General features: G+C 34.0%; 5 protein-coding genes across 5 annotated transcripts in view; 3 read left to right on the top strand and 2 right to left on the bottom strand.

Moving 5' to 3' along the window:
• Positions 1-1265: 1265 nt before the first annotated feature.
• LOC128876191 (peptidyl-prolyl cis-trans isomerase E) lies at positions 1266-3068 on the bottom strand. The gene is made up of 4 exons (XM_054122343.1): positions 2927-3068; positions 2625-2794; positions 1977-2336; positions 1266-1881 (listed from the first exon to the last, which is right to left on the bottom strand). Exons 1-4 carry the CDS (start codon positions 2958-2960, stop codon positions 1564-1566), a joined length of 882 nt encoding a protein of 293 aa, XP_053978318.1. The 5' UTR covers positions 2961-3068; the 3' UTR covers positions 1266-1563.
• A 68-nt stretch (positions 3069-3136) lies between these two features.
• LOC128876189 (glutarate-semialdehyde dehydrogenase) lies at positions 3137-5509 on the top strand. The gene is made up of 2 exons (XM_054122341.1): positions 3137-3279; positions 3476-5509. The coding sequence occupies exon 2, from the start codon at positions 3503-3505 to the stop codon at positions 5030-5032; it is 1530 nt and encodes a 509-aa protein (XP_053978316.1). The 5' UTR covers positions 3137-3279; positions 3476-3502; the 3' UTR covers positions 5033-5509.
• A 143-nt stretch (positions 5510-5652) lies between these two features.
• LOC128876190 (lipid droplet-regulating VLDL assembly factor AUP1-like) lies at positions 5653-8075 on the bottom strand. Its single transcript, XM_054122342.1, has 3 exons — positions 7887-8075; positions 6087-6994; positions 5653-6008 (listed from the first exon to the last, which is right to left on the bottom strand). The coding sequence occupies exons 1-3, from the start codon at positions 7925-7927 to the stop codon at positions 5773-5775; spliced, it is 1185 nt and encodes a 394-aa protein (XP_053978317.1). The 5' UTR covers positions 7928-8075; the 3' UTR covers positions 5653-5772.
• Positions 8076-8318: 243 nt separating this feature from the next.
• Positions 8319-16920, top strand: LOC128876188 (TBC1 domain family member 14-like). The gene has a single exon (XM_054122340.1). The coding sequence runs from the start codon at positions 9471-9473 to the stop codon at positions 11328-11330; it is 1860 nt and encodes a 619-aa protein (XP_053978315.1). The 5' UTR covers positions 8319-9470; the 3' UTR covers positions 11331-16920.
• Positions 16921-17279: 359 nt separating this feature from the next.
• The window catches only part of LOC128876130 (atrial natriuretic peptide-converting enzyme-like), a 51149-nt gene continuing 45277 nt past the window's right edge, over positions 17280-23151 (top strand). The window contains exon 1 of the mRNA XM_054122246.1: positions 17280-18343. The gene's annotated coding sequence lies outside the window, so the exon portion shown is untranslated. The remainder of the gene's footprint in view (positions 18344-23151) is intronic.

Genomic DNA, 23151 nt, shown 5'->3' on the forward strand with positions numbered 1-23151 from the left:
CATACATGCATACTCTACATAGAGTCGACGAGCTTAATACTAAGTACGAAACCATGGAAATCAAAGAAAACAAACTCCCTTTGTTTTCCAAAGTCTATGTCTGACTCTGCCAAACAATTATTCGAACTAAGAGTGTGAAGCTAAATTGAGATCGCGACACGACGCGACCATGAAACTGGACTTACTGAGTCAGTCCCGTTTCCTCCTGTTGGATCTGGACTCGAGAGGAAGACGACCGACGCCTCCGAACCAGTCCTCCACACCCTGCATCCCGTTGGGAGCCACTACAGGACACGACTTGTATCCGTCTTACTGCGCTTTGGACTTACTGCGCTACGCCGAGAGCCTTGGACTACACTAAACGTGATGCAGGAAGTAGAGAACCAATCCGGAGGAGCCGATTGTCTTCCTCTCGAATACAGATCCACCAGGAGGACGGCAACCGGCCTTTCTGTCCAGTTACACAGTTGATCACTACACTTATCACATGAAGCAATAATGATCGAAATGGAGCACGATGTTACGAGCCCAGTATGGACTTACGAACAAACAAAAGAATCGAACAAATGATTAATAATTGTTTGGTAGAGGACAGACACTCGTACACGCATGCCTTAAAACTAACCAAACCAAACTAAAGTACCCACAAACAATACCAGGCTACGATAACTAAGGGAAACTACACTACGCAAAAATAAGAGAGACGCGAGACGCGGACGCGCGATCGCAAGATCCGTACCGACCGAAGGATCGTCAAAGAATGAGACTGCGCCCGTCGTATACCTGTGACTCGGTCGAGGGTCGCGGCTCGCTATCGAAGAAGAGTGGGGCAAGGGCGAACAACAACCGCGTGACATGTCGTGACAGGTCGATTCGAAGGCTCGTTGGATTCATCGAAAAAATAATTCGTGAAACATTAATATCACAGCCAAATGTGTTGACATCAAGTAGGCGCGAGTATGCCCGTGTTAGATATCAACCGGTGTTAACCAGTTTGTAGGCCCGGTTGCTACATCGTTGCCGCAGAGGTGCCCCTGGTATGCAGCAACCAATAGTAGCCTGCTTGTCGGTTCGTGTGTGTTGTCTCGTAGGCGCAGAAATACCCCTTTCGTACGGCAACCTTTGCTACTCGGTTTGTCGGTTCGGTTGCCTTCTCGTAGGCGCGGGGGTGCCCCCAGTATGCGGCAACCTATACTGGCCAGTCTGTCGGTTCGGTTATCATGTTGCAGGCGCAGGGGACTTCTGTTATGCCATAACCTTTCTAGTTTTTTAGCAGTTCCGTTAATATCTCGAAGTTGTCGCTTACTCGATTTCACAACTATTACGTTGGTTAAAATAATACTTGGAAAACTAATTGCAATTTTTTTAGGAAAACAGACTCTGATTTACATATATGTATATATTAAAACAAGTTTACAATTTATTAAAATGGTACACAAAGAAATATTACTTTACTTAAGGTTAAATTTTTGGTATAATTTGGAAATAATGTTAATTTTTCAGAAATTGTAGTTTTATTAAAAAATTGTATATCTTCAAGCTTAAAACTGTTTGTAACATTATTTAAGTTAATTCTCCACAAGCTGTTATAACAACTTTTTGTGTAGGAGTGCCTGATGTTGTTCCACATTTTTCCATTTTTTTTAAAACATCTAAACCACTAAGAACATGTCCAAATACTACATGCTTTCCATTTAACCAATCTGTGCGTGCTGTACATATGAAGAATTGTGAGCCATTTGTATTTGGTCCAGAGTTTGCCATTGACAAAGTACCAGGACCTGTATGCTTCAATTCAAAATTCTCATCATCAAATTTATTTCCATAAATTGATTTTCCTCCTGTTCCATTATGGTTTGTGAAATCTCCTCCTTGACACATCTAAATTTATGTAAGGAATATTTATGATTCCTTTTTTTAATATAAACAAATACATAGAAATTCCAGGTTACATATAAAAGGTAAATAAAGGATACAAAATCTGGAATAATTCTGTGAAAAATGCTTCCTTGATAGCCATATCCCTTCTCATGGGTACAAAGAGCACGAAAATTTTCAGCTGTTTTTGGCACAATGTCAGCTCTCAGCATCATAATAATTCTACCTAATTCTTGCTTTCCAATACTAACATCAAAATAAACTTGAGGATTTTGTTTTCCTTTCTTAGATTGTACCAGATCACTTGGTTTTGCATTTTCATCACTTTTGAGTGTTTCACCTGCATGTTCTTGCAGCCATGCATCATCAGCCCAAACAGGTTTCGATGAGCCTTCTTTTATCTTTTGTGGTTTTGCAATGTTTACTCTTATTGTTCTCCCAAATAGCTCGGAATCATTCTATTTATCAAAGATAAAATTTGACAAATGTAAGGATCAAATGATTTTAAATGTTCAGTGATTAGATAAATGGATTAATTCTTAATCCAATTTGAATGACAATGTGAGCTAATATTTTTCATATTAAATTAAGAATGTATTTCAATAAAAACAATTATGTTTCAAAAAATTTTGTAATAATAGCAAACTTAAAATTAAATTATATTTCAGCAATTATTGTAACGATCTTTTGATACGAAACTATGTCATTAAATAACTCACAGCACATGTGTTGTTTTACATATGTACCATATTATCAATTGCTGCTGCTGCATCTTCAGCGCTTTCAAATTCAATGAAAGCAAATCCTCTATGTTTTTCCGACTCATAATCTAATGGTATTTGTACATCAACAATTTCACCAAAAGGTATAAATGCTGCATGTAATACTTTTTCATCGACTTCTTCGGCCAGACCGCCTAAATATTAATTAGAGAAATAAATTTAACATGTGTTAGATGTACTAAAAATAGAAAGGTGTACTAAAATAAACAGTGCATAGGTTAATATAGGTTAGGTTAATAAACATATTGCAACAAATTACTGCGTACCCACGTATATAGTCCTCTTCGTATTTGTACTCATAGCGTATAAATATTTATGTACTTCTTGTTTTTTCCAATATGAGAGAGAAATAAACAGTTTAGTCTGATAACAATTTTATTGACTGTAAGACGCCGGCGCGCCGGCAACGCACACTACTGTAAAACAAAGAATACACTGGACAGACGTAGGTATAAGACCCTTAATCTGCGTAAATCAGCAGTATGTTACATAAGGTCAATTTGTTGATGAAATTGATAACATGAATTGATAACACCACTTCGATATAGTCGTTTATAAGCGAACGTCGTCTCCCATTGCAAATATAAATCTTCGTTATTCGATATTTTCTTATGCAAAGGCAAGTGTCAGAGTGACAGTACATCACTGATATATACATTTATTTATAAATTACAAATTATTTAAGTGATAAAGTTTCATGTGTTTTAATTAACGTCGATCTTTAATCACTGTTTTTATATTAATAAATAATTTATATGCACTGCTTTTGTCTCTTGTACATTTAACAATTTATTATATAGATTTTAATGTTACAGATTGTCTGTCGTTTATTTACAATCACAATGCTTCACAGTGTTTCTACATTACAAAGAGGCATTTCTTACCATGCTTCAATATTAAGTCGATCGATGCATCTTTTAAGAAATACAGCATATGTAGATGGAAAATGGATAGAAGCAAACAAGAAGGTAACATTTTCTGTTCACAATCCAGTTGATAAATCTGTTATTAATGATGTACCTGATATGGATGTTGAGGACACACGATTAGCAATTAATGCAGCATTTAAAGCTTTTGAATCTTATCGTACGACAAGTGCAAAGGAACGAAGTGTTTTACTCAGAGATTGGTATGATCTAATGGTGAAACATACAGAAGACTTGGCACAAATTTTGACTAAAGAAAATGGAAAATCTCTTGCTGAATCTAGAGCAGAAATTAGATATGGAAATTCATTCATTGAGTGGTTCTCAGAAGAAGCCAGAAGAGTTGATGGAGAAGTATTGCAAGGAGGAGATCCTAATAGACATATGTTTTTAATGAGACAACCAGTGGGAGTAGCTGCTTTAATTACACCATGGAATTTTCCACATGCTATGATTACCCGCAAAGCAGGTGCTGCCCTTTCTGTTGGGTGCACATGTGTAGTGAAACCATCCGAAGACACTCCACTCACGGCTTTAGCCTTAGCTGATCTTGCAGAACAGGCAGGCTTTCCTCCTGGAATTTTTAATGTGCTTACAACAAGTCAACAAAATTCTCCTGCTGTTGGTAAAGAATTATGTGAAAATCCTATAGTACGAGTTCTCTCGTTTACTGGTTCAACACCTGTAGGAAAAATTTTATATCGACAGTGTGCTTCGACAATGAAGCGACTTAGTCTTGAATTAGGAGGTAATGCACCATTTATAGTTTTTGATTCTGCAAATTTAGACTTGGCTGTAACAGGTGCCATGGCAAGTAAATTCCGAAACACTGGCCAAACATGTGTTTCTGCTAATAGATTCTTTGTTCAAGCTAGTGTATTTGATAAGTTTGTTGAAATGTTTTTGGCAAAAATAAAAAGCGAAATTAAAATGGGTGATGGCAGTAAGAAAGGAATCACACATGGACCTCTTACTAAAGAAAATCAGTTAAACATTGTCCATGGATTAGTTACCGATGCAGTGAAGAAAGGAGCAAAAGTGCACTGTGGTGCTACACCATTACCGGAGTTAGGGCCGCTATTTTATGCTCCTACACTTCTAACAAATGTATCCAAAGAAATGGAAATATATAACAAAGAAATTTTTGGTCCAGTAGCTGTTATTAATAAATTTGATAGCGAAGATGAGGTTATACATAAAGCTAATGACACTCCAGTTGGTTTAGCTGGGTATTTCTATTCGTCAAATGTGTCACAAATATTTAGAGTAGCAAAAAAATTAGAAATTGGAATGGTTGGTGTGAACGAAGGATTGATTTCTACTGCAGAGGCTGCTTTTGGAGGGGTAAAAGAATCAGGTATAGGAAGAGAAGGATCTAGACATGGTGTTGATGACTTTATTGATATAAAATATGTATGTATTGGAAATACTAATACTTACTCATAAAAACTTTGCTATAAAGAAAAGTTAAACCACCTGATACAACATTATCTTATAGTATATTCTTGTTTACTTTACCAACAACTTAGTAAAACATTTAAGTATGCCTAAGAATAATGTATTTTTGTAGTACAACAATTTATATGGAAATATTTTTGTAATGTGTTATTATATGTAATGATTTAGAATAACTAAATAATAATAATGCATTGTTTCTGTACAATCTACGATTTATGAAAATGAATGTCTTCCAATACTTTATAGTTTATAAATTATAATAATACTCCAAATAATACAATGCATAAATAACAGAATATAAATGTAATGCATTTTTATATCTTATTTATCTTATGCAGTTCATTATATTTTTGTATTGTACATGATAATTTAACTAGTATAACAGAAAATTCTTAATATAGTATTACGTATCTATCTTTTTGCATGATTGACATATAAATAAAGCTTAGATTAATTGTAATTTATTATACTTTATTTATACAATGGTTAGTAATATTAGTTAGAAACATATCAAGTTATTGAAAACGCAGTCTTCCAAAATGTGCTATTTATAATATTGTTATAAAATATATATGTAGAAAGGATAGGTAATTGTGTAGAATATACAGTTGTATTTTAGAAATAAAATTATATTTATATTATGTAATAGTAAATACACATACGGCAAAACATTACATATTTGTTTTAAATGAAGATATAATAATCACAATAAAACTGCAGTAAGAATGTCAGCAATTTTTAAGACCATGCTTTTGAATATACCTTTCCCTAGCTTCTTTGATCATTTTAGCCTTTCTTTCCTGGAAGGAAGAAGATCCTAGATTACTATTTTCCTTGACAGAGCTTGTTTGTAATTGATTATATGATGCTGATGGTGTAACAATCGTTTGTGTTGATTCTGGGGTATAAGTAACTATGCCATCCAGAATATTGGCAATTGTAATGTCAACATTGCGTGTTTTCACTAAAACAAATTATTATTGTCTTTAGTATTCAAAATAAAAATTATAGTTTGTAAACTAATAATTATTTATTTACATACACAGATCTCTAAGAATCACATTTTGAGGGACCAATGGAAGCACTTCATTGACTTGTCGTACCATTCTTTGTATTTCAATATTATGTATGACTTGTGAATTTAGAGAACTTCTTCTATTAAGTCTTCTGTTCTGCGTTTTTTCCATGATGCAACGTTTTTCAAATTCTGCTTTATCTGATACAGTATGACAACTTGTTTTAAGTCCAAGACTAGCCGCTATATCTTTTTCTACTTCACGTACCAGTACTTCACAATCTACATTTTTTTTTATTTTCAGGTACTTAAATGTGAAAACTGTGTAAGGAACAAACATAAACCAGAAGACATCAGCCCACCATGTGGATGCTAACGAGGTAACACGAATAGGTATGAATTCTGGTCTCCATGTTTTAATTATAACTGGCTGAACAGATGATTCAATTATAAATGGCCAGGAGTTGAATTTTAACAAGGCTACACGGCTATTAGTTGTCCCAAATTCAGGTTGTAGCGCAATATTACATTTTGAAGTAGAAAGAAACTGTTTAATATTTGTTATTAGAGCTTCCTTGCTACTCATATCCATCATTTGTAGACCTAATGCATTGCTAAGAACATTAGGTAGTTCCCATACGCTAGGGGTTAGTGCTTGTGTAGCTTTATATAATGCAAAATGATCCAGGACTGAGACATTATTGGCAATTATAATTCTTGTTTGTTTGTCTATAACTTCGTCTTTAGGAATTTTTACCATAATACCAAAAGCAAAACTAAATCCATGATTCAAGAATATTCGAAGAGTATTGCAATCAGGTAAGAGCGATGCAAGGAGCCACAGTTGCAGAGCAGTTAAAAGTCGTAGCAATACAAGTAAGAGACCCACTGGGGTATATAAAAATATAGGTAGAAGGCACCAACCACTGGGAAACCTGAATAATGCGATCAGATTAAATATCATTACATTTATTTAAATACCACTTTAAACAACAATTAATAATATTTGAATTGGTATAATTTAATTTCAGTAACAATATAAGAATATATTAAAATTATAAAAATGATGGTAATTGTTTATACCAATGACGACCTTGATGGTTGTAATGGTTCTAAAATATATTAGAGGGTATATATTCCTGAATTTTCTGATGTACAAAATAATTATAACTTAAGCACCTTAGTAACAAACAAACAATTAATTTAATTTATTTAAAATTTTAAATCGAACAGGTCAGATCGTTATGAGTGAAAAGAAATGCTTGGGTTTGTCTGTTTTGTTTTTAAGACAAAAGATTTATAATAATCTTATCTTAAAAAATAAGAGTGACAATTATTTCTTAGTCTAGAACACTCAGAAATGTATCGCATCCAATATATTTCATATTAAAAAATATAACGTGTTAATTTCTAATAATTAATGCTGTTACCAATACATTGATACCAAATGTTTTCCTTAAATCTGTCCTATTGTGAAATAGGTAACATATAGATTAAAAATATATATTTAACTAGACTTGCGCAATACATGTTGTATAGATAACAGATTCTATCTATATTTTACAATCCAACATAACATTACATATCAATACTAATTAAAATATTCTTGCAAGGCTGTAGTACAATTTTTTTACTTTAGAGACATTACTTTTCAAATAATGTTTTATAGCATCCATATGTTAAAAATACAAGACCCATTATTTCATAAAGTTGATTACATTCATTGCTACATATTGGTAGCACCATTTATTATTAGAAAGATGATAGTACAATTCCATTATTGATAAAACATTATCCAAATTTATTGTTTATAGATGATTACTTTACCTGCTTTTATCAAATAAATTCTGAATATCAATTTGTGACATTTCTTACAATAAACATCTGTTATGTTGAAGAATTTTCACTTAACAATTATATTTGATTGAAATAGTCACAACCGTTTATTGAAATTAGACAATGACACAACACGACTGATATTTAACCTTTTTTAACCTGCTTTCAAGTAGCTTCTCAACGAATTTTCGTTTTCATCAACTTCTGCAATCAGCTGTTTTGACATAAGCTACCTAGGGACTTTTAGTATAAAGTATAGAATATTATAAATAGCACCATCGAGTCGTTATACACAATCAGTCGAGAAATGAAAGATTCGATAAACGATCATAATATCAATAGTAGAATTATTATTAGAAAATTGTTGTAAAAGAAACTAACAATATAATTGTTTATATAAGCCACAACTCTGGACGATTCGGTTTTTGTATCCTCTAACTAAAGTTAATAGATATCAAATTATCTACAGATAACAAATATCCAATCACTAAAATGAGATAAGTTTTAGTAGTTAGAAGTTATCTTGAAAATTTAATATAAATTCTATCTTGTACGCAAATAGTATATCTATATTTATTTATCACTTTTACATCATTTACATTTTAATTATTCTACGATAAATTTTCATATTTATAATATCGTAAGTTACACCATTTTGTCGTTTATATATGTAGTTTATATTTTAAATTACACTTGTATCTTGAATACACGTAAAGACTATGATATTCTCAATGACGATATCAAATAGTATTAAATTAAAAATTTGAAGTTATCAATGGTAAAGGTATGGTAAAGTGATCACGTGATTTCCTTACCATGGCAAAGATTTGTGACGGCACACGAGAAAAGTTTTTTATTCTTCACAGTTTATTATACAGCCAACAATTAGAATACTTTTGTTCTAACTAGAGCATGAACTGAAAGTTCATTCGACGTTTTTAGTGCATTTTTAAACAGAAAAGGGAAAAACTTTATACGATATGTCATTTGCTGTGCATGTGTATACACCTGTCAGTTTCGAATCAGTGTCAGAAGTTTCTCTTGCGATATCGCACAATATCGTTATGTTAAATATTTATCGATAAAACTGTATCCCTTTACGTAAATGTTTATTAGTGTTTGTTTATATAAAGCGTAATTGTTGTTCTTCGATCTCAACGGAACGAATGTAACGAGAGATATTTATGACTACAAAAACTCCATATATTTCTGCATTATGACTACTAAATTTGATTAAAAAAGGTGATTATTGAATTTATTCTCGTTCATAACTCGTGATAAAACACAATACACGAGTTGATTGTCATTTACAACTATTTTACAACCACAACGAGTTTTTATGTTGTGATAATTATGCTAAAACTTAGCAAATGTGATGTGCAGTTGTTTTATTATATCGTTGGTACAGTTAATAAAAATGACCACGGTGTACACTTATAGCGTCAAAAAATGATGAGAAAAGATGCATAAATACAGGTTTACGAATATTATATGCGAGCAAGTGATCCGCAATTGGTTTGTCTTCGCTAAAGAAGTATTTAATGCGTTAACAAGGTTAGGAAAAGGACACCAATCATGAAGAGTCCTGTATCTCAACAGTTAAACGGAAATAATAATTCTGTTTCATCGCAGAATGTATCTCCTTGCATTGTATCTCGTTATGGAAATATGACTAATAATTATCAGGTGCTAAAAGTATCCGGACGAGATTCTAATTGTTACATTGCAAACAATATTGTACCGAAAATTGGCAAACAACAGTTAGTGTCGTTGAATGGAGATTCGATATCCTGTAATAGTGTGAATATTAATGAGGCTTTGGCATGCGATGTGGCTTCTATGCCTGCTGTAAAAACCAAGGCATTATGCGTCCATATAAGAGAGAATAAATGGTATGATGCTGGAAATATAGTTTCCGTAGGAGTTGCTGGAACTAGTTTAAATCATGCATTGGAGAGTATGTCTATAGCTTATAATCCTACTACAAAGCAACTGTATTCTTTGGAAGAAATAAATGTGTCTACTGATACACAACTTGATTGTAAATCTCAATATCTGAATTCTCCTTGCGATCATAAAGAAGAATCCATAAATGAGATTCCTAAAATCGAAGAGGACAAATATATCAGATTAGAAAGTGGTAGTGCAAGCAGTAGTCCAAGAAACAGTTTACCACGCTCTTGTAGCAGTACTGTGTCTTCTCTCAGCGAAGTTTCTCCAAATGGAAGTTTTTTAAGTTCCGATGAACAAGTTGCAGAAAAAGCCGAGAAGTCCAAGCGTTGGGGATTGAATACAATCTTTTCAAAAAATGTATTTTTATGGAGGAATAAAGATTCTCAACAATCTACACCTACAAGCAGTCCATCGAGAAATGTAGATAAGGTAGGAGGGAGTTTAGCTTTAATTCAACAACCAAGACCGGCGAATCTACCAGCAAAGAATGCAATAGAAGAGGAACGACATCGCAAACAATATAATGCTATTCTGGAAGCAGCAAGAAAGCGAGAATTACGAGAAGAGAAAGAACGTAAACAGCAAAGAGAACTGCAACTCAAAGAAGAAGAAAGATTAGCAGAAGATTCTCATACTTGGAATGAACATGTTCTTCCTAAATTTGAAAACATTAAAAATACAAAAAAAGTACGTGAGTTATGGTGGCGTGGTCTTCCACCCAGTATTCGTGGCAAAGTGTGGAAATTAGCAATTCCAAATAATTTAAATATAACAACACATCTTTACAATATATGTTTGGACAAAGCATTGTCATGCCCTGTAAGCGACACATTAGCAGCAATCAAATTAGATGTATCTCGTACCTTTCCTACCTTATGTGTCTTTCAAGAAGGTGGACCACTATCCAATAGTCTTCAAGGTATATTGGCAGCCTATGCAGTTTATAGGCCTGATGTAGGTTACGTACAAGGTATGAGTTTTGTAGGTGCAATATTATCATTGAACATGGAACCTCCAGATGCCTTTATTTGCTTTGCCAATTTATTAAATCATCCTTGTCACAGGGCTGCTTTTACATTAGACCAAAAACAAATGGATAGTTACTACAGAGTATATTCTAATGCACTTGCACATAAGCTGCCAAAAGTCTTTTTCCATTTTACAGTAGCTGGTCTCAGTCCAGATTTATATTTATTAGATTGGTTGTATACTATATATGCCAAAGCAATGCCTCTGGATGTTGCATGTAGAATCTGGGATGTTTTTCTCAGAGATGGAGATGAGTTCCTTTTTAGAACAGCACTTGGTGTGTTACACTTATATCAAGAAGAACTATTAAAAATGGATTTTGTACATGGAGCACAATTTCTTACTAGGTTGCCAGAAAACTTGCAGGCAGAAGCTTTATTCAACAGTATTAGTCAAATGTCTACTACTGTCGGAACGACAACGTTCCAACAAATGTTAGTTCAATTTTCTTAATTGTAATTTTGTGAATTATAATGAAGAATCTAGAAAGATAGTCAGATTTAAAAGTACGAATCTCAAATAATATTTTTGTTACTGTAATCAATAAAAAATATTTTCTATGCTGGAAACTTAAATATCATTTGTATAGGTTTCAAAAAACGAAATATTGTATGAATTTTATAATTCTACAGCATCATTCATTATATTCTCTCTAATTACTGCAAATCAACAGTGAAAGTCTTTCCTAATGAAAATTTATTAGCAACTAATATTATTAAGTTTTAGTGTCTCACTTAATTAAATTTTCAAAATTTATACCTTCTATTACATTGTATAATATCTGAAATTACAATGCTGAAAGATGTGATATCTGTTTAGTACATTTAAGATATATAAAGGCAAGAGCTTCCCACAAAACTACACAAGTATATTTCAACAAGTTGATCGTATAATAAATGAGACATGCAATGATATTCTGCTATTGAATGAGAAAGACTAAAAGTAACATTTTGAAGTATAACATTTGACATAAATTTGATATACGTATGTATGTATATGCACGCGCGCGCACACAGAAACATCCACACTAATATAATTTTCAACTAAAGGCACTAGAATGTATGTCTAATTTTTAATTTAAGTATATTCATGATATTAACAAAAAAAGACATAATTATTGATTTAATTTAAAATTTCTATTTATTAGACAATTTTTATCATTACTTATGATCTGTTGGTAAAGAAATATTTTTATCTTGGAGTTATATTATTTTAAAAATATGATCTGTTTTACTCACAATCAGCTTACTAGGTATCATCATTTTTATTTGTAGGAAACTGTGGAAACAGTTGAGATCTCAAAGATAATGCCTTTTTTATTATTGATGAATATAAAATTGACATGTATTTTAATTTTTTTTTCTTTGTAATTTTATTTCTTTGTTTGCTGAGTGCTCACTCACTAAAAGGAGGTACTCTCCTTATGAAGTTAAATTAAAATGTTTGTATGTCATCTATGGCTTACATTTGATATACATGTATAATAATACGTGTATAAGAGTATATTATAGTCTACATTATTTCATTGTAACTTTAATATACTTTAAAATATCTTCAATAGATTAATTGGACTTTTGATAAAGTATGAAATATTTGTAAAGAATACTCATGCATATGCTCAGATATATCATTTGTCATATCCAGATTAAATGTAATATGCATAATGTAATGCCACTACCAACCAGGAAAATTCTGTATAAAAAAAAGTGGAACACACACTCACTTATAGTGAGTGTATTTACCAGTGGCAAACACGTTAATGAATATAATGCAGGTAGTAAAATGATGTGCCACAATGTGTGTCTCTCGGATGGATAACGATGTATTTAAACTGATGTCTGCTTTAAGAAGTAGAGGTATCTAGTGCAAATATAATTTGGAAAAGAGATCGCTAATTAATTTACTCTCAATTTTTTTTATACGGTAGATACGTTTTAAATTATGTTCCGTGATTAATCGGAATCGTATAAAAAGAGAATTGAGCGTACATTATTTAATGTGTAATGTTATCAAATACATTTACCAAGCTTTAATGGTATTCGACATAAAACATTTATGATATGCCGAAGTGAAAAAGATTCAACTTTCCTATACTTTTGTATTAATAATAAAATAAACTAAGAACAACTAAAAAGTAAGATCAATTTCGAATAATAAAAGTTATGTAATGCATTAAGGAATCTCTTTAAATATCGTATCCAAATAATATAAAATGATATCAAGACTCACCCTGCCTATACGCTACACTTTAAAACTTCAGTTGCAAAGTTAAATAGTATAATGATAGATATTTCGTCTATCATATCATTCTCAATCGTTCATGTCATTTGCATTAATCGCTTTTCGATCATGAATATGAAAATAAATATTAATGATATATCTCACTATACTCACCGAAAGTAGAGTAAATAACATTTCACAATGTTGATCCAAGTAATTTTTAATAGCTTCAAATCTTTTCACTCATTACTTGGTACTTATATGATATTATACTGCATTGTATTTATTAAAATATCGATCTGAAAACATTCAGTTATATGTGTGCAAAATCTCAAGATCCTATCTTTTCAGTGGCCTTTATAATAAAAATAGAATATATTCCACATTTAAGAATTTACAATCTCTCTAATTATCGTGCTTTACTACAAACAGATTACAAATGCATATTTTGTTATAATTTAGTTATCGTAAGTTTATCGTATATGCTTGTTACATAGTGTTTTATTTAGCAAGTATCGTTAAACAAACAATTTTTATTTTTAGTAATTTTTGTTTTTAAAACTTTCACGATGTTATAGTAGTATATTTACGAGTATATTGTAAGTACAATATATGCAATCCTAGTATTAAACGAATTTTCCAATATGAGTGTATAGGTACTTCAGGATATAAACACATCGCAATAACTTTTCCTATAGCATGGCTTGTTGATTCAGATCTTATAAGCTATGCACAGTGATTATCTAAAAATATACAAGTACGTCTAAATAAATATCTTGCGAAGCATAAGCAAGGCAATAAGTATTGAAAATGTTGTAAAGATTATGCAATCTGTACAGGATTGTGTTTTTGTTTGTTTCGGAGCAGAACATGGAAGTGAACAATTATAGGAGAAGATTCTAAGCATATGTAATTAAATGTAACGTTGCGCACATATGACTACTATATTTTACGATTAACGTGCATTCAAAGTACATTTACGATGTACATCATTTAAATGCTTCACTTTAAAAAGAATAGTGGAAACATAAACACGTACCCGGAACCTCGTGGTAATCCGTGATATCCTAATTTTTAATCGACAATATTCTCATTCCATCCACTATTCGGACTAATTAATTAATCGACTACTTAATAAAATTTAATAGGTATCTACCATTAATAGATGCCATTGTAAATATGCTGATGATTATCGGTGCGAATCCATTGGTAAACGTAATAATATTGATTTCTTAATTATCATGAATTGTTTATCTTATATAAATAAGGAAATACGAATTACGAATCTCAAACACGAAGATCGTTTAATTAATTTCTTTTAAAAGATTCAAGTTCATTTTACGTGGTTATCGCGTAAGTTTTCTATTACTAACCCTTTGACTGTGGGGCTATTTTTGCTGGAAATTGTAAGGGGAGGTAACACTAGAACAGTCGAATTTTTAAAATATATCACTTTACAGAGGATGATAAGACGAAACTTTTTTATATTTATAGTTTATTCGTACGACGTTTAGTTTCAAAAATAAAAATTAAAAATTTAGAAGTCATTTTTCCTGAAATTCAATTACATTGGCAACGGGGAAAATGAAAAGTATCGTTAGCCGACAATTATTCATTTATAATTAAATATTCATAAACAGTAATGGATGGTCGAATGAATTAATTGTAAATATAAAAAAGTTTCGCCTTGTCATTCTCTATAAAGTGATATTTCTTAAAAATTGATTTAACGAATTTAAACATTTCATTGAGTTTAATTTTCGAAGGCTGATACATATGCCCTAGTCGAAGGGTTCATCGAACATTCTATTCATTCGTAATTACCAATACAATGTAATTGTTCTGAATCTCATACCGTAATTACATTAATGATACCGTATAAAACATCTCTGTAACTATAATTACGTACTAATAATAGGAATATATTCATTCTATTCTTATATTATGAACATATTCGCAGTATTTCTATAATCGCCCTTAGTCCTAAGTATATACTTGATACGGGCTTGCGTAATTTTTACATCTATAAAAATCTAATGACAATGTGCCAACCGTTAAATGGTTGTATCGACAATGGACGAAAGGATTCAATGTGTATCTCCGTGAATGTACATCTCGTTGTACGGTGTGTTCCTTCGGTTACTACGATAGTTCAACGTAAGTGTCAAATCGTATTTTTCTTAGAATCTCGTCAGTTTTTCGCCTTACTAATTTAGTACACTTGCTGTAATCTGATTGTAATCGTAAGAATAATTGGCATAAATACAAATTGTACGCATGTGTTCCTTGTCTGTAAATGTGTTGCGCGAGCTTGTATGAAATACGTATATTGGAGATACATGTAGGCGTATCCACAAGTACTGTGTAAATACGATACCTTCACGAAGAACCATATCTGTAATGTTTCACGTATTAAATCTATCTTAATTGTATCGAAAGTAAATGAACAAGAAAGTGACGAATTACATTTGTATTTTTTATCGACGTAGCAACAATTCAGCTTGTTTCGCAAACGATCAGATCGTCCTTTAAAAGTCTACGATTCGAATGGGAATAGTTTTGCTATAGAAACTGAAAGTTAGATGCAACTTGTGTTTTACATCGAGTAAAATCGATAGAGAAAGATCGTGTCCTATCGAAAACGTATTTAAATGGTTTTCAGTGTACTTTAGAGTATCATTGTCGTTATACCTACACGTATCTTATACCGCATTTTCTTATGTAGCAGAGATTGGAATTAACACTAAAACTACCGGTTTCAACGCATTCCTACTCTACGTATAACTATATCTTTGTAATTAGAGGGGGAGGAGCAAACTAATTTATCAACAACGTTAAATTTGTATTACGATTATTAGAAGAAGAAATAATTGAAAAGAATTGTTAACACTAGATTTACGGAGATTTCTATTCCTGAAGTAACACTTGAATAAGTGAAGTCGATTTACTAAAATTGATTAACAAGGCTTAGACAAAAATGAATTTAGATATATGTTTGTCTTTGTATTCGGATAAGAGTCGGTATATGTGGTTGGCGAAAAGTTTAAACAGTTTCTGTAAAATCGTGTAAAAATAGGAACGAGTCGAAATGAACGTGCTTCGTAAACATAGTGTTAACAATTGAGTGACTTTCGAAAGAAATTTCAAGTACTTGGCTCAAACTGATCGGCTTGGTAGTTTTAGTGTTGAAATACTGAATGTGTAATAAGTGATTAACCGGATATTCTAAGTGCAAAATTGGACATATGTGTATGAACGAGCAGTCATGCATAATCTATACGTGACACTTCTGTGTTCCTTGTCGTTAGTGCCTCTCGATAGAGGAACTCATTGTATATTTTTTTACGCGTTTTAATGGTGTACATTTACCTTAAGTGCAATATTGTAATATATATTTTGTAAAGAATCGAAACCCAGTATTTATTTTGTGAAACGTGCAACATCGGCGACGATGTGAAACTATAGCTAGCGGTACCAATGTCGCGAGGAAACTGTCGGAAAATTTTTTACACGAATGTCTCACGCGTTGCGAATATTCGTGCGGGCACTTAGGCTATCGATAATGGTTAAATCTCAAGTATTCGTTTCAACAAATCATGAATAATTTTACTTGAAGTTTACATACTCATATCTCTTCGAATATATCTAGTGTTTGTAACAGATCCCGCGGTTATCGCGAGAAATATTTTGTATATAAGGACGTGCTTGCTTCAAGATTTGAGGATGGAATGTAAAACTCAATACTACCTACTGCAATGATGTGTAACAACAATTTTTTATCATGTAATGGACGTCAATGAAATTATATAAACGTGTAAGCGTGTATGTTGTACTTGAAATGATACCAACAACATATCCCAATGGATCATTTTTGTTTGCATACGAATAAAATTATACTTCGGAACATTAAACTTGTACTTATTCTTTTATAGTTTAGTATAGTTAACCAATTTTAATATTAACTCGATTACCTACAGCTTTACATTGCCTTTTAATTACTTTTCCAAACAACTTTTTTTATTTATTAGCGACGAGTCGAACAAATTTTCAATTGCAATATTTTCTATTTGCATTCGAACTCTATCTCGTACCGTTACAACGTTATATCTTATAAACTTTAAGGGCTGATTTCACCCCTTCGAAGTGAATTTCCGCCAAAAAACTATTATTAAAGTCAGAAGATCCGGGCTCGAGAGTTTCTCTTTGTAAGAGATATTGATCATTAAAATGTTTTGGAAGTTTCCTAACCCTTCGATAGATGGCGTTACTCTAAAAACTACGGTCGCACGAAGTTCATATCCAGAACCATTTGATCGTACATTTTTCCTCGTTTTCAACCCCATTTCTCGGAGATTCCGTCAGTAAGAAAACCAATTGGTTTTATATAAATAGCTCTAAGAAGCTATTTATTACTACATCTTTGAATACAAATCGAATAGAAATACCTCCATGTAAACGACTAGACAATCTAAAATACCATTTTGTCGGGTGTTAACTAGCAATAGTTAACAATCAGAACTACTAATGCTAAGATTTATAGTCGTATGGTATCGCTAAGAGTACAAATACTCTATTTCAATTATTAAACGATACAGCTTCCCAGTAGATTGACCTTTTCACTTCTACGGAATCCCTTAGAAATATAGAAATTTCGTTTATCGTTATCGTCCAAGGGGCGTAACTGAAAGAATTCCATTTTCTAACATCGACGTCCACCTTTGACTGGAGTATAAATTATATGTATACGTGTATGAATTTAAACGCATTGTAATGCATACAATGTTGCATTCGAGTTAGCCTGGAATATCATATGATACATATTCCAAATTATCTTTCGTCGGTACGGGAATCGATCAACTATTCAACCCGTGACATCGTGTGGACGATTGCGAAGATGAGTCGTTCGTTTACATGGGATTCCACGATGTCGAGTTCAACGAAACACTTGAGGGTGAACTGTCAGTGTATCAAGGACCAGCACCTGGGACTAGGATGAAGGAAAAGTGGAAAATGGTGTGTAGAAACGTGCGAGGACCGGACGTGCCACGGAACTCGTTGGAAAGGATCGACGATCAACAAGTACCACAGTCGACTGGATCGAGTGATACGATATCGAAATTTTACTAAAGGGAACCGAACATTTATGAATTATGTTACGTAGCTTGGAAAGAACTGTTTATCAGCAGAACATAATTTGATCGAGGTGATTCCGAAAAGTGGAGGGCTCAACAGGCGATTATGAAGAAGTACGTGAAAATTTGATTAAATATTGTATCGGGTTGTCCAAAAGTTTCTTTCGTTTTATCAATAAATAATACATATACGATACTTCATATTTTATGGTACATAGTTGCAAGATATTTTTTCACGTAAATAATAGAAGATGGTCCTATATGTTACTTAACGAAATATGCTTTATTTTGACCGAGGAAACGAAAAATATTTTTAAAGAGCAATTTTAAATTTATATCCGTGTGTAACGCTATCCTTAATTTACATCGGGTTCGTGATTGCGTTGTTCAATGAAAACCAATTAATACGATGCTACTTACAATTACTTTTAAAGACTAAAAGAATTTATAGAAATTCGTTATGGCTCAAAAATTGATTTTAGAATTTCCTCCTGAAGGAATATCTTATCCAATGGAAATTGAAAATTTAATGGTTTAGTTTTAAAAAGTTCCCATCCCAGATGAAGGATGGACGAGAAAAGTTTTATTGAAGAAATAATGCGTCGTTTCGGAAAGTGAGTCTGACGCTGTACTGCGATGAAACAAACGGGCTATCTATGTTACAAATTAATTTACTCGAATTGCGTTTGAAATGTAGCATAATCTTTGCGTATAGAGTGGAAGTTGTTTGTACACGTTTATGAAAAACTATTGACTCTCAAGCGAATTGCGGTCCGTTTCGACGCCATAATAATTAAAATCTTAGCTCGTGATAAACGACACGATTAGTGAGAACGTTATATCGTAAGAACGTTGCACGCGCGAAGAAAATTTATTTTCGCTCGCAACGGTGAAGATACGATCGTTTTCCCGCTTCTCCTATCGTTGCTTCCGCTTTTCTACCGCTCCCAGCGTATTTTATCAAACTGTGTTTTCCAAGAAATGTTTACCTATCCTCTCGGGTCTCGGGATAGTGAGTCGTCAGTTATTTCTCTGTTTATCCAGGAAAAGAGAGTTGAAATATCTGGAAGTTGTTTCCAACGTATAAATAAAAACACACCCTCGATGTTTTTATCTTCAAGACGCTATCAATTTAACAAAAGGTAGTCCCAAAACGAAACCATTAACGCGTTGGTTGCCAGACTAAAATTCGTGAACATTTCTACAAACTTACAATTTTTATTCAAGACTATTGAACATTAAATAATTTAACACGTGTACTAGTATTTAATTTTTTAACCTCGCCACCAAATTCACCAATTCTATCCAGATTTATGTTCGCCGCTATACGAAGACTACAACATACTAAAAGCACAAAATCTGAGACGTTGCACCGTTTAGCGTGTACGCGAGTGATCGTCAAGTGATCATTTTTCCCGTTACGACCTGATTCTTCGTAATTGAGAGCCATTAAGACACATATTCAAAGTCGACTAATAGCTACGAGTTGCGGAACACGAGACTGCCAGTATTTCCATAAAATATTAATAATCCGCAACGAGGCATACGCGCATAGTAAAACTTTCCAACCAGTGGGACGGTGTCTATTAAATTCTGAATTTCGTCGGTTCCCACGCTGGCTGCCAGCAACTCTAAAATTCCTCGAATTTAGAGTTCCCCGGAGGAACACAAGCAACGAATGCCATGGGACCGTACAACTCGGCCGAAGGCAACACGTGCACTTTACGGATTATTGCATACAGGGTGTTCCGGCAGAATTCTATCCCCGTCTTGCGCTCTCTCTCTCTCTCTCTCTCTCTCTCTCTCTCTCTCTCTCTCTCGGATGTCTATATCGTTTGATATACCCTTTAAAACATTTGTCGCGCGTAACGAGCCGTGGACGAAATCATTTCGTTTCACTCCTCGAGGCTGAATTTCGTGTTCCACGAATCCAACTTCCACTGGGTTTAGTAATACGAATAGTTGCCAGAAAAACCTGCAACTTGTGTCGCGTGAAAATTATAGAACAATTAGCAGAATCCGTATGCGATGCGATGGGACTGTTCAAGGTTGGCATATTGGTTAGCGCACATGCGTTTTTCCGTGCCACATTTACATTGCTTTACATTACTAAATGCACATAGCTCGGGTACCTCGGGATCGCTAAACCCGTACTGTAGCTACAATCAAACATAGCTACAGCCCCTGAGTAAAGAGGTAAAAGTAACTCCCCATTATTTTTTTTTATTACATTTAAGATTTTTCAACTTTAATATTTTACTTATACGTACTCTTTAAACCGATACTTTATACACGAGTACACAAAGTTTGGGGAATCAACAAGCCAGGTCCGATTAATCGGTACATGGCATTAAACCCATAAATCGTAACGCGGCTATTAAGCGTGCAAAATGCATTCGTTAACGTCGATATCGGCGCGGGACACACTTCGCATATAACCGTGCCATGGCTCTGGCACGTCGCTCGTATAAGCTGATTATTCAAAATGTACACAGACTTAAACAGCACGCTCCGCGTAGTTTCGAAGAATATTTCGTTCTATCAGCGGTCGACCAATTACTGATGCTGATTGTGGTTATTGTCGTGAGAATCGTCCAAGTTTAAACGAACACAGTTATCGTTTTTACTCTGTTATCTATTTATTTGATCAATATTCGAATGACGCGACGCATTTATTAAATAAAATAATTTCGTAGCTTTCAAACTCTTATTGAATGTAAAATTTTATTTAACACGTTGGCTGCCAGACTAAAACTCGTGTAACTTTCTGCGGAGTTAATTCTCGAGACTATTGAAGATTAGATAATTTAACCTTTTCAAACTTCACTTCACTGCTGCCTCGCTTTCGAAATTAATTTGTTTAGTATCCGTAATGAAAAGTCTTGTCATTCATTTTTGCGTGACGTGGCGACCAATGCGTTAACATTGCTAATTGAAATCCACGTAAAACCCATCGTTTAGAAATTTCCTCAATTTCCCATAACGATATCTCGAATTTATATCGATCACATAAGTGCATATAGCGTTAATGTAGTACAGTGCGTACGCGCAACAGATCGTGAGATGCATCGAACGTCGTTCCGATGCGTATGCGTAAGTGCGTTCGCGTGCACGTAAATGCACCTGCATAGATGCAACTGTACACATCCTGATTAAATGAAGGACACACGTGTGCAATGTGCAACACTCCAAGTTCGGCGTACACGACCGTGTTACAAGGTTGTATAGCTTACGATGTTACTGTTCTATCATAATTATTCGTAATCCGGATCTGATCGCATCGGCGGGCATTCATGACAGCGTGGGGAGTGCACGTGCACATTTGGGCTGTGGTTCAGCTACCAGAAATCATCTTCTGGACGTGAGAAGTTTATCAGGTTTATGTTTATGAAGTTTACCTGTATTTATTAACACAATGTTAAGCGTATGATTCCAAGTTATAAACATGGTTTTAGCAAAAATTCAAAAGAAGGACAGTTCGTGACATTTTTAGGTAAAACATGTACATACTTCTATCATTGCACGATGCAGAATTAGATACACCGTTGTATCGCGAATATCGAATACGTGACATAACTTTATATTACCTAACCAGAGTGAGAAATGTATGACGAGTAATAGTATTGATCGAACTTTGTCGTTTGTCGAAATTTTCCTTTCGTTTCGTATGAATCGAACCGACTGTGTACAATAAACATTCTGCAAGTCAGTTTTTATCAATGTCTGCTTACTCTTATACAAAGTTTCATTAAATAAGTACTTCTGGTGCTAGATTTCCTTCTAGACATTTATATCTCGACCAATCTTAAGAGGATGTTCCTCAAATTGTACGAAATAGGATTGCAGTTCGTCGAAGAGAATGAAACCATACAAAGTTTCGCTCAGGTGCGACAATCGTTTCCATAAATGCGCTTCCAGTTGTCTCATGTATTCCAGTCACGGCTCGGGCGCACGTGTCAGCCAGACGGATTTTTGTAACGCGGATAAACGAAACGTGACTGTCGGCCAACGCGTTGTTGTTTCATTTTCCTGGCCGTGTTTCGCCGTGTTCTACCATGCGTCGTCATACGCGAAGTCGCACACAGACACCCCCGTCCCCCACACCCTCCGGGGATGGTTACACAGGACAGAATCTAGAAACATGAAACGAGTTCCTGTTGCAAGTGCCATTGCAGAGAGCACGGTAAACATCAACGCTACCGGCATATTGCGCCTGTGCATCCGTCCGCGAGAGCTGCGCCTGCAGGGTGTATCGCGAGACACCGAATTCTCGATGATATCTCGTTAAAATTGTGGATGTTCCCGTGACATCGGATATACTTCAGCGGAGAAGATAGTATTAGAAAGTCAACTCCAAAATCGACGTATCGCTTTGAACTTTTGAAAGCCCGAGGAGAGTTTGTTGGTGGTTCTAAACTGAAAACAACTTTTTACGGATTTCATGGTCTTTCACTTGACTTTAACACTAAACCTACCGACGTTCATTTGTAACTATTTCTATCGCGATAGGACAAATGACGGTAATTATAGAGAATGTAAAATGTTGTAGAAATCAACATTTTGAACAACTTTTTCCTATACATATAACCGTCGCTCGGCCTTAGTTTCCGAGATATTTGCAAAATACCATTACTACTCCTACAATGAATATTGCGTATAGCAACGCGTCCGTAACAGCGTGTGTGTAACCGTTGAGTCCTCGATTGCTTAGGCTCGGAATACACGTCCGCGTCTGTGAGTCTGTACGCGTTAGCTATCATTCGTCGGTCGGCTCGTGTTTCAATCTGTTTCGAAGTAGCGCATGATCTTTATTCGTACAGTAAAAAAATGGGGGTCCGGGGGCTAGCCACCGGTCGTGAGTTTGTTGGTGGATGAAACGAGTACTGCAGCGCACCACGCAGGTGTGTACATGGTTAGCCTGG

Source organism: Hylaeus volcanicus, chromosome 5 (assembly GCF_026283585.1).
Source record: "Hylaeus volcanicus isolate JK05 chromosome 5, UHH_iyHylVolc1.0_haploid, whole genome shotgun sequence".
Taxonomy (NCBI): Eukaryota; Metazoa; Arthropoda; class Insecta; order Hymenoptera; family Colletidae; genus Hylaeus; species Hylaeus volcanicus.